The sequence below is a fragment of the Engystomops pustulosus genome, chromosome 3, assembly GCF_040894005.1.
Source record: "Engystomops pustulosus chromosome 3, aEngPut4.maternal, whole genome shotgun sequence".
NCBI lineage: Eukaryota > Metazoa > Chordata > Amphibia > Anura > Leptodactylidae > Engystomops > Engystomops pustulosus.
Window position 1 is genome coordinate 150,435,447 of NC_092413.1, and position 12,427 is coordinate 150,447,873.

General features: G+C 42.6%; 1 protein-coding gene across 1 annotated transcript in view; it reads right to left on the minus strand.

The window, feature by feature from the left end:
• Nucleotides 1-6,388: 6,388 nt before the first annotated feature.
• P3H2 (prolyl 3-hydroxylase 2) overlaps nt 6,389-12,427 on the minus strand; it is a 110,951-nt gene continuing 104,912 nt past the window's right edge. The window contains exons 14-15 of the mRNA XM_072142577.1: nt 7,064-7,204; nt 6,389-6,968 (exon numbers count right to left, since the gene is read on the minus strand). Of these exons, the coding sequence (XP_071998678.1) occupies nt 6,873-6,968; nt 7,064-7,204 (237 nt within the window). The 3' untranslated portion in view covers nt 6,389-6,872. The remainder of the gene's footprint in view (nt 6,969-7,063; nt 7,205-12,427) is intronic.

Here is a 12,427-nt window from a genome sequence, read left to right on the forward strand (position 1 = left end):
CTGCCTGGTGTGTTCCTTGGTCTTCATGCTGCTCTTTGCGCTTTAAACAGAACCCTGAGACTATCACAGAGCAGGTGTTTAGGACAACATTGGATCATTCAGAGAACTTCTGGAGTAAGTTTGCTGCACTGAAAGTAAAGGAAACAAATAATATTGCACGCCCCACTTTTGAGTTCATTATTTTTTACAAAAGTTTAAAATATCCAATACCACTAAATTTCCACTTCACAATTGTGTCACACTTCACAAAAAAATAAAATTTTATATCTTTATGTTTAAAGCCTGACTATTTCTTTAGGAGCTTCCTCATGGAAAACGAAATGATGGAAACGAAAGTAAGCATTATTAGATAAAGCAATATAGAAAAAAAAACTTCCACATATAATTATAGGGGGCAATAGATATCAGGGGTAGTAGATATACAGACTTGAGGCAATGTATAGTACATTTACATATATATATATATATATATATATATATATATATGATATTACATATACCCTCCTGCCACATACTGATTATGGTGACCATGGCCGGTGCCAGTACCCGGCGCCCCAGAGGTCCAAAACTGGCAACATAAGAAAACTCAATTACATCGGCATACTTATTGCCGATGTAATTGAGAGAAGCGCCGCACTCACAGTGCTGTCGCAGCTAACAGGGGGCGGCACCGCAAGCAGACCCTCACATAACATAATTGGATTGGCCTGGCCGATGTATTCCTGCCGCAGAGCATCTATTACTGTGCAGGACGTTGGCCGACGTGATGACTTCAAGCTGCTTCTGCACAGTGGACGCTGCTTTCACTCGGAAGATGTAGAAGATGTGTGCAACACTTGAGGTAAGTTTGCACTTATTATTTTTTTCTGGCCACTAATAATATGTATTTAATTAATTAATGGAACCTGGCTGGGGAGTATATTAATTAATGGATCTTTCCTGGGGGTTTATATTAATTAATGGAGCCTGTGGATAGGTGGGTGTATATGAATTAATGTAGCCTGTGGGTGGGGAGGTGCATATTAATTAATGGAGCCTGGCTGGGGGGTGTATATTTATTTATGGAGCCTGGATGGGGGGTGGGTGTACATTTATTAATGGAGCCTGGCTGGGGGTCTACATTTATTATTGGAGCCTGGCTGGGGGGTGTATATTTATTAATGGAGCCTGCCTGGGGGATGTATATTTATTAATGGAGCCTGGCTGGGGGGGGTGTATATTTATTAATGGAGCCTGGCTGGGGGGGGCTGTATATTAATGGAGCCTGGGGGGCTGCATATTAATGGAGCCTGTGGGGCTGCATATTAATGGAGCCTGGGGGGGCTGCATATTAATGGAGCCTGGGGGTTAATATTGGTGTCTTCAGGTTCTGCGTTTTTAATGCCACCACATGTATATTTATTAATGGAGCCTGGCTGGGGGGTGTATATTTATTAATGGAGCCTGGCTGGGGGGGCTGCATATTAATGGAGCCTGTGGGGCTGCATATTAATGGAGCCTGGGGGTTAATATTGGTGTCTTCAGGTTCTGCGTTTTTAATGCCACCACATGAATTCACTGCTGAGGGCCCCGGTGAGGCACTGTTGCCCAGGGGCCCACTGAAACCTGGAGCCAGCCCTGATGGTGACATCATGCAACTACATTACTTATATATTGCAAAATATTAAAATATTATGTCGAAGATGCTGAAAACTCAGGGAAAGTAGATAATTAACCTAATCAGTAAGATCATTATGATGACACAAAATGCATCGGGCAAACTAAAGTATCCAAGATCTGGTTAATAAGGGTCAAGATGGTTAGTAAGATGTCATATTGACTGAAAACTTATCTTACACAATACTAAGGACTTTCTATAGTTGTCATGGTAATATATGGGGTGATCAGAGAGTGGACTGTCTTATCTTGGTTGGTCAAACCTCACTAGAATCCAGGACAGGGACACCCAACAAATATATCATTTGCCAACACCTACATCCCTGCACACATGGCCAGGCTGAGAATGGGGGTAATCACTCCTTAACCCTTCCACTCTCCTTTGGAACTGAGCATAAAAAGACCCCCAGTCACCTACTGGAATCAAGGGTAAGGAGAAATGCAACTAATATATGATGAGATCTGAGCCTTTGAAAATTTTTTGCAGGAAGCTATGTCCATTTTTGTCAAAAACACCTGCTTTTATATTTATATTGAGTGTCACTCTTTTGAGCATTAATACGCCAGAAACATCCCTTTTTTGGGATGTGATCAGCAGAAACAAATAGAGTGAACCAGAGCAGGGTAGATGTTGGAGCATGATGCTGGGCTCATGAGCTTGTAAGACTCCATGAGGACTACCCAGTGTCAGACTGCAAAATGATGGGCTTTCAAGAAGTGAGAGCCCTTCCTCCATTTATAAAATCCTGATGTAGAATGTATCATCAATACATCTAATAATCCATAATATTTGTGAATCAACCTATAAGAAATAATAGACCATAGTGTCAAGTGATTGTTTATTTTGCTCCAAATGGATTTGACTTCTGAAGCATTTTCAGGGCCCAAAATACTCTGTGAAAGCCTGGGACCAACAAAGCATTCCCTGGTATTCTTTTGGGCCTGTCCAACCCTGGGACATTCCCCTTTCCAGGAGCCTTTTCCACTTTTTGAGTTTTGTCAATTGTTTTTTTCACATATTTTTACAATGTCATCCCATTACTAGAATGCTGCTACCGTCCCTTATTGCTACAGCAGAAAAGGTACAGCTCAGATTTATTATAAATAAGTAGGTAACCGCTACATGGTGGTAGGTGGCACAATTACTCGGAGAGCTCATCTTTGACTACTATAATCTATGTATTTCTAATGTGCCAACCATGCAGACCTTCCCAGAACTTGTTTATTTCAAGAATAGCTTAGGTTATGGATGATTAAGAGATTATTTTTACATTATGTTTTTACCTTTATTGTTGGTTTTGTTGTAGTTATAAACCGTGGCTGCTTGGAGCAAAATAAAAACCTGTCAAACCAGGTTTAATGGAACCAAGACTATGATTTAAAGCCTGTACAGAATAGCGTGTGCATATGTTTAATAAGGCAGGCTTTCCTGTTTTTCTGTATCGATATTAATATCTAAGGCCCTGTCCTCTTACCTCAGGGTAGTGATGAAGCTGATGACAGAATTGCCTCTGTCATCAGGAGACAAACTACAGCCTTTCAGTATAATTCTCTTTCAGGGGCTCCACCCTTACTACAGTCCATGGGAAAAGCTAAGTGACCCTGTTCACCGTAGTATACAGTGTAGCCTAATATAACCTTATAGGGAACCTGTCATGTGAATCTATGACAATAAGAAAGCAGCCATTCCTTCTAGGCTTAAGGTTTACCCTCCCAAATACATATCCCTATGCTAAACATGTCAGAAGCAAAGGGACGCGGCCTAAAATGTAACAGAGCAGACAAGCATTTCCTAAAATACATATCATCCAGCACGAGCCAGCACAATATTTGTGGTGCACTTTTAGTCACTTATGTTGAGTTCACATGGTAACACTGTTATTTTCCACTCAGCAATGTTGTCCAGATTATCTAGAAACAAATGGATGGGTTCAATGTATTTTGTGAATTAAGGTAGAAAGTATTGAGAGTATTATTGGCACTAGGATTGGATTGGACTAGGATTGGATGGGGAAGGGATTTAAAGGAAACAATTCTATATAACATAACCATCAATGTTGTTTAGAAGGAACCTGTCATCAGAAGACCATTTTTCTAACTTCCCTATGTCCACATAGAGACTAGTGTGCACATTGCCTAAGAGTTTGAATAGCAAAACTGGCTTTTTCTGAAAAAATGATAAGTTAGTTGAAAGTTTACATTTCTGTATGCAGAGCTGTGTCACTAGTCCCCTGGGAGTGTTTTTGGTTAGGACTCCTCCAACCCTTGGAAACTATCATGTATCAATTATAAATTTTAAAAAACTGCCATGTCCCCCATATCTCCTCCTCCCATAGCCTCCTCCTCAGGACATCTTACATGTCTGCCCCACTCCTCACAGGCCACCCCCATGGGACTATGTACACAGCTCTGCATAAAGAAAGGTAAACTTTCAAGTAACTTAACTTTTTTTCAGAAAAAGCCAGTTTTATTATAAAAACTCTTTGGCAATCTGTATACTATTCTCTATGGGGACATGGGGGAGCCAGAAATAGGGATCCTGCTGACAGGTTCCCTTTAGATGTAAAAAGGCACCTAGGCCTGAGTACGAAGATTCATTACATTAAGAAGTGCTGACATATAGCACATTAAAGAGAACGTTACTGTACTTCTGACTCATTAGTCTTACTCCTAGCTGTGACTGGCACATTGAAGGGCCTGGGTGGTGGAAGCCCCAGGCAGATGTCCTTCCTGTTATACAAGAATGTGTTGCAGTGTTGCAAAATATTATAGCATAGCCTTGCTAGTGTTTGTCTTACTACTGACTCTTCCATATGTAAGGGAAATTGTGGGAAACCAACATTTCCCCTCCAATAGCTAATGTTCTATTACATTCCAGCCACCCCCCATGTAATACATGAATGCTAGGCCTTGGCCAGAGAAGTAGTGATTCTTACAGTATAGCCCTCTGGCTGGGTGTACAGAGAAAAGTTCCCAAGTAAAGGAATTCCTGCGATGATATCCATGTGTATGACATTAGGACGGGAGATACTGCATGATACAAGCCCTTTTACTATAGTGTAAGCGCTTTCCAATCTCATCCACAGAACTTACAATAGGAAATAGTCAGTATCCAATGTGAATCGTGTTGACTTCATTTTCAGATGATTCATTCTTTCTTAAATAAAGGTCAACTTATATTCTTTACAGAAAAATACCATGTTACTAGGACAATAGAAGATTATGGTAATTTCCTGAAAGACCCCAAAAGTGCCAAATAAGTCCTCAGTCCTTGGAAACTAAAGAAACAGAGAAAAAGTCCCCCTCCAGATTCAGGAAATACTTTATTTTTCAGCTTGCTGAGTGTATGAGAATGAAGACACTCATGTTGTGAGGATCAGCAGTCTTATTGTCTCCAGGTTCACACAAGGTGGGCAGATAGTAAATAAAATATCTCTGCTTCCTTAAGGTGTGGTGGAGATTTTCCACCTGAAACAAGTCTGGCAGGAAGAAAGACTTTTTCGTGATAAGTTGATAGGACAGGATGACTTATGCTCTGTACTTGTATCACCCCATGCACATCTGCTCTTCCTTTGTTTTTATATATCTGTCATCTAGGAAATTATAGCCTCCTACAATATATTCTCATGAGTCGCTAGCAGGGAGGCACATATTATATTCAGAAGGCCCTACTGCGAAATCCATTTACATTACATCAGGACCCAGTGTCATCTGCCTTCTTCATTTGCACTTTCCTTACTGTAGAAATAACAATTCGCAATTATCTGGGAGTGAAAGCAGTTGATTTATATATTGAAATAATTTATTCAGGAACGCTAAGGAAAATATAGAAATAAAATAATTTTTTAGGAAACTAGTTTTGAAAGGAACAGATTGATTGAAGTCCATTAACAATAGACAACCCCTTACATCATCACAGGATCCACAATCTCTCTGTCTGTCTCTCTCTACCTTTCTCTCTCTGTCTGTCTCTCTCTGCCTGTCTGTTTGTCTTTCTGTGTCGGTCTGTCTCTCTCTTTGTCTGTCTCTCTCTGTCTTTGTATGTCTCTTTGCCTCTCTGCTTCTCTTTCTCTGTCTCTCTCTCTCTCTTTTTGTCTGTCTGTCTCTCTGACTGTATATCTCTATCTCTGTCTGTCTCTGTCTGTTTCTGTCTCTATCTGTCTCTCTTTTGATGTTTCTCTCTCTATTTGTCTGTTTGTCTCTGTCTCTGTCTGTTCCTGCCTGTCTCTGTCTCTCTCTTTGTGTCCATCTGTAAATCAAATAAATTCATACTTTCCTGCATGCGCAATCATCCATTTATGTTAAATCTCCCAGAATCTGTTTAAATACATTCAGACACTTGATAAAATCATACCATAGCTATTATGACTTTTTACAAACATTTAACATGTAGAAGTCAAGTACCATATTTTTCGGACTATAAAAGCCCACAAAAAATCCTTTGATTTTCTCAGAAATCAAAGGTGCGCCTTATAGTCCAGTGCACCTTATATATGAACCATACTTATAGACAACAGCTGCCTTGAACTGTGCACAGGTCTGCCACCTGCTGGTCATTCATCCTTATAATCAGGTGCGCCTTATAGTCCAGTGTGCCTTATATATGATCCTAGACATTTTAGCAGGCATTTATTGATGGTGCGCCTTATACTCCGGTGCGCCTTATAGTCCGGAAAATACTGTATTTTACTTCTATCGTGGATTGACCTGTGTAAATAAGGAAAGAGTCCACTTGGCAAAATAATATTTTACTAGGTAATGGACAACAAGGCTCATCCAATAACCAATATCATTTGGCTTTTTACAGAGACAGTTTTCTGATCACTATTATACAAAATAAATAGAATTTTTATGCTCCATAGACAAATAAATACAAAGCTGCTAAAATACAAAAAATGACAATGTACAATGAGTAATAAGTACAGAGCAGCTTGAGCTGTCCTTCCAGTAGCAGAATATGTAGGTGAAGAGAACGAAAGTCATGGAACTGATACTAACAACATCCTAGTGACAGTAATACAGTACAATGCTCAGTAGTACGCTCCATTGAACAGAACAATACAGTAAATGGATATAAATAGACTCTACATGGGACGTTTTTATTTCAAATCTTCTTTTTCATTCATTATTTAAATTACATTTTATGCTTTGTACAAAAATAAAACCATTCTAATAAGATTATTAACAATAAATACTTTCTTATTAAATATTTCTTGTTATAATTCATCCTTAGGATTAATACTTGACTCTACACTTCTTCCTTTACTTTCCTGGTCTAGTGCTCGTATGACTTCATCTGCCTGCAGCCGCTCCTGGAGGGGGAAAGGTGCATACAGGTAAATGTACTAGTATTGCAGAATTCAGCATTGTTATCACTGTCATGCAAAGTGTACGCTGGGTAACTTACCAGTTCTCTGTACATTGGGTCTAAAGTGAACCACAGAGCAACAGCACACCTCTGCCCTTTGGTTACAGCTTTCACCCCATGCGGATTCTCTCCTCCAGAAGAAAAACCAACCAGGCGACCACATTTAGGCTTTATGGAGGCCTGCAAAGATACAAGGTTAAAGGTCATCTACATTAACAGTACTTTTCAGTCTCTGAGAAAAGAGTAGGGGATCTGTCATACGAATGTGACCCATAATAAAATATGGTGCAAATCATGCCACTATTAAGTCTGTATAATAAAATATTGTAGCATGTACTTTTTAAAGGGGCTGTCCTCTTTAAGCACATTCCAGCAAATCAATGATATTGTTTGTGTGATGAAAAGTTATAAAATGTTTCAATATACTTTCTATATCAATTCTTCACAGATTTCTAGATCTCCGCTTGAAAGCGGAACCAAAGCTTTATTGTTTACTTGTAGATAAACATCAGTCCATGATCATGGGATGTCACACAGATGCATGACTTGTTATAACACACAGTGTTTTCAAAGCTGTATGATGATAACAAGCAGTCCACCTTGTGCTATTACCGGACCATGGAGCAGTGTTTACTTACAGTAAGTAAACTGAAGCTTCCTTTTGAATGACAGCAAGCAGAGATCTAGAATACTGTGAAGAATTGATACATAAAGTATATTGGAAAATGTAATAACTACACAAACAATATTGAGTAATTGCTGGAATGTGCTTAAAGTGGACAACCCCTTTCAGTACTGTATATATTATCAATGATGCTGAATTAGTGAGCGGTGTAGAGTCCAGATCCCTGCCACAGGATGGAATCCGATGATACATAGTCTTATGCCTGTGTCACCCATATGCTATGCATAACAAAAAAAACACAACATTTGGTATTGAGCTTCAGATGTGAATGCAGACAAAAGAACTTTAGGTTGTTCCAGGATCATGACATTTTCTATCCTTAGATCAGTGAGGAGCATCTCTCTGCCCCCTAATGATCATCTTCAATGTAAGCAACATGTACACTTCTTCAATGTTTGTACTGCTCTATATACATACACACCAACGACTTACAGTAGTTGAAGTGATTCCTGGTATTTCAACTTAGAACAATATCTTTTCTCTGCTGCTTTTAAAGACAACCTGTCACCAGGGACCTCATTTTCACTAAAGACAGGTTACAGAAGCCCATTACAGCTGCATTGCAAATATACCTTCCAGCTTTCTCTAAGCATCTATAACTTACCTTGCACCCTGACATAATCCTCTGTGTAGTCCCAGGGGTTGGGCTTTGGTTTAGAAGCATTTTAAAAAAACAACATGTGACTAGTCTGTACTGCAGACTCCTCAGCTCTTGGCCCCCACTTTTGTGCTCTTGTACAGCTCCGCCCTCTCCCACTGATGTCAGCTCACCAGGCTGTGACGGTGCAAGAGGGAGGAGCTGTACAGGAGCACAAAGGTGGGGGCCAAGAGTGGAGGAGTGAGTAGTACAGACAAGTCACCTGTTGTTTTTTCAAATGCATCCAAACCAAAGCTCAACCCCTAGGACTACACAGAGGATTCTGTCAGGTTGCTGGGTAAGTTATAACACACAATTATATTGAAATGCAAATGCTTACAGAAAGGAGAAAGGCATATTTACAATGCAGATGTAATGGGCTTCTGTAACCTGTCTTTAGTGCAGGGGCGCTGCCAAGGTCAACGGGGCATCTGGGTCATGGGCCACAATGCATGTGTATCGCACTTCCGGTATTGCCCCCTCCTGTGCATAACTCCTCACATTTGGTTGTGCCAACGACGTTACTATTGCTATACACAGCTACAGAAAACACAAGAGAAATCCCATCCAGTGTCCTCTATCTTCTCCATTAGATATCACCTACATCTTGGTTCCCTGACAGTGTTATCCTGCTGCCTCCCCTAACAATCTGCCCCAAATACTCTAAGGCTGCGTTCACACATTTGTCTAGCATTTAAACAAAACCAGGTGCTTGTTACCCATCACAAGTGTTTCACTGGAAAACATATGAGATCAAACCGAGGCCTGTCCTAGTGTCACGTGTGAACGCTCCCCAAGAAATGTGCCCCACTCTGTTATTACCAGTAATGTGCTCCACATGGTTACCCTGAGTAATGTTCCCACACATCCCCCCATTAAGTACTGTGCCCACACAGCCCCCCTGTAAGTACTGTGCCCACACAGTCCTTCAGTAAGTAATGTGCCCCCACAGCCCCCTAGTAAATAATATGCCCACACAGACCCACCAGAAAGTAATGTGCCCACACAGCCGCCCAGTAAGTAATGTGCCCACACATCCCCCCAGTAAGTACTGTGCCCACACAGCCCCCCAGTAAGTACTGTGCCCACACAGCCGCCCAGTAAGTACTGTGCCCACACAGCCCCCCAGTAAGTACTGTGCCCACACAGTCCTTCAGTAAGTACTGTGCCCACACAGTCCTTCAGTAAGTAATGTGCCCCCACAGCCCCCTAGTAAATAATATGCCCACACAGACCCACCAGAAAGTAATGTGCCCACACAGCCGCCCAGTAAGTAATGTGCCCACACAGCCCCCCAGTAAGTACTGTGCCCACACAGCCCCCCAGTAAGTACTGTGCCCACACAGCCCCCCAGTAAGTACTGTGCCCACACAGCCCCCCAGTAAGTACTGTGCCCACACAGCCCCCCAGTAAGTACTGTGCCCACACAGTCCTTCAGTAAGTACTGTGCCCACACAGTCCTTCAGTAAGTAATGTGCCCCCACAGCCCCCTAGTAAATAATATGCCCACACAGACCCACCAGAAAGTAATGTGCCCACACAGCCGCCCAGTAAGTAATGTGCCCACACAGCCCCCCAGTAAGTACTGTGCCCACACAGCCCCCCAGTAAGTACTGTGCCCACACAGCCCCCCAGTAAGTACTGTGCCCACACAGCCCCCCAGTAAGTACTGTGCCCACACATTCCTTCAGTAAGTAATGTACCCCCACAGCCCCCTAGTAAATAATATGCCCACACAGACCTACCAGAAAGTAATGTGCCCACACAGCCGCCCAGTAAGTAATGTGCCCACACATCCCCCCAGTAAGTACTGTGCCCACACAGCCCCCCCCGTAAGTAATGTACCCGCACAGCCCCCCAGTAAGTAATGTTCGCGCACAGCCCCCAAGTAAGTAATGTGTGTGCACAGCCCCCCAGTAAGTATTGTGCCCCCCCAGTAAGTAATGTGCCCCCCCAGCCCCCCCAGTAAGTAATGTCCTCACACAGCCCTTCAGTAAGTAATGTGCCCCCACAGCCCCCTAGTAAATAATGTGCTCACACAGACCCACCAGAAAGCAATGTGCCCACACAGCCGCCCAGTAAGTAATGTGCCCACACAGACCCCCAGTAAGTACTGTGCCCACACAGCCCCCCAGTAAGTACTGTGCCCGCACAACCCCCCAGTAAGTACTATGCCCACACAGCCCTTTAGTAAGTAATGTGCCCCACAGCCCCCTAGTAAATAATGTGCCCACACAGACCCACCAGAAAGTAATGTGCCCACACAGCCCTCCTGTAAGTAATGTGCCCGCACAGCCCCCCAGTAAGTAATGTGCCCACACATCCCCCCAGTAAGTAATGTCCCCCACACAGACCCCCAGTAAATAATGTGCCCACATGCCCCCCAGTAACTAATGTGCCCGCACAGCCCCCCCAGTAAATAATGTGCGCGCACAGCCCCCAAGTAAGTAATGTGCCCGCACAGCCCCCCCAGTAAGTAATATGCCCGCACAGCTCCCCAGTAAGTAATGTGCCCACACAGCCCCCCAGTAAGTAATGTGCCCACACAGCCCCCCAGTAAGTAATGTCCTCACACAGCCTTCCAGTAATGTGCCACACAGTTACCCCTATGTTCTCCCCCTTCCCTTAGCTGCTATTATGTTTCTTCCTCACCTCTCTGCATCTCTGTGCATTACTTTCCCCTGCTGGCCATGTGATTATGACATCATCACAGGTCCTTCAGCCTCCGGGAGTCTTATTCTCCCAGAGGCTAGGACCTGCAGGGGAAATGTAATGCACTTGTTCTCATCACGATCTGTGTCCTGAGGACATGGATCGTGATGAGTGAGAGGACGATGTCTGGGCAGCAGGACAAATATTCTGCAGACCTCGGGATATCCGGGGCATCGGCCAAAAGATTTGGGGCATGAGCCCCAGATCTTTTGACCTAGCAACGCTAGGTGTAAATGAGGTCCCTGGTGACAGGTTCCCTTTAAGTGGGTGGATCAAGGTAAACATTGAGGAGGCCACAATGGTGCATTCAAGCAACTGATCAAATGAAAAAAAAAACCAAAAATCTGAAAGTGATGGGCTACACTATGAATTCATTTATTGAAGGTTAAATATTGACATCTTTTAGCAGTTGATAATTTAATCTGGCCACCTCACATCCCTTCACCTTATATCTAGGAACTAGGTAAAGTAAAATATATCTGACTATGCACTATGGGGAACATTTATTTTAGTGTCTGAGAGCACAACTATTCTATGTTGCCCATAGCAACCAATCAGAGCTAAGTTTTAATTTTCCCACAGCTATGTATTAAATTAAAGCTGATCTGTGATTGGTTGCTGTAGGCAACTAGAACAGTTCTAGTCTCAGACACTTTGGATAAATCTCCCCTTATAAGAGTATGGCGTTGTTTTCAAGTCAGAAGCAGCTTGGAAAAATCATAGATACTGACACTCATTGGGGCACATTTACTTATAATGCAGCTCAAGTTCACTGAAAGTGCATTGTCCGTGTATGATGCTGTGTGCGTCGATTCACTAAGATCCTGTGCCTGAAATTATGAATGTGTCGCTTCCCCCTCAGGTCCAACAGAGTTCAACATATTTTTTGTGGTGCATCTTTAACATAAAAGTGCAACACAATTTCAAAGTCAAATATGGCGCTCAGTCCAGGGACACGCCCCTTAATTTGGTGCATGGAAACCAGCGAAGCTGCGCCACAAATGGGTCTCATACGCCACAATCTCAGTGCACACATTTCTCAAATACCTGTGCAAGCCATTTTAGCCATGAAGAATGTAAATAGTCCAACTAAAGTGCGGCGCAAAGTCCTTAGTAAATGTGCCCCATTAATCAACTCTGAACATATGGTGTGGGATTTTTAGTGAGGAGGTTCAAAAACTGGAAATAACTGCATTGAGACTTTTAGTCACTGCATCAATAGTTTCCAACCAGAACCCTGCTTAATCCTCACTCAGAGCAGAGGTAAAAGCAGCTCAGTGTAGAGAGCAGAAAGCTCTTCAAGATGAAGCACTTACAGTAGAAGCACTGGCAGAGATGCAGGCTTGATCTAAAAGTTGATGTTCACAGT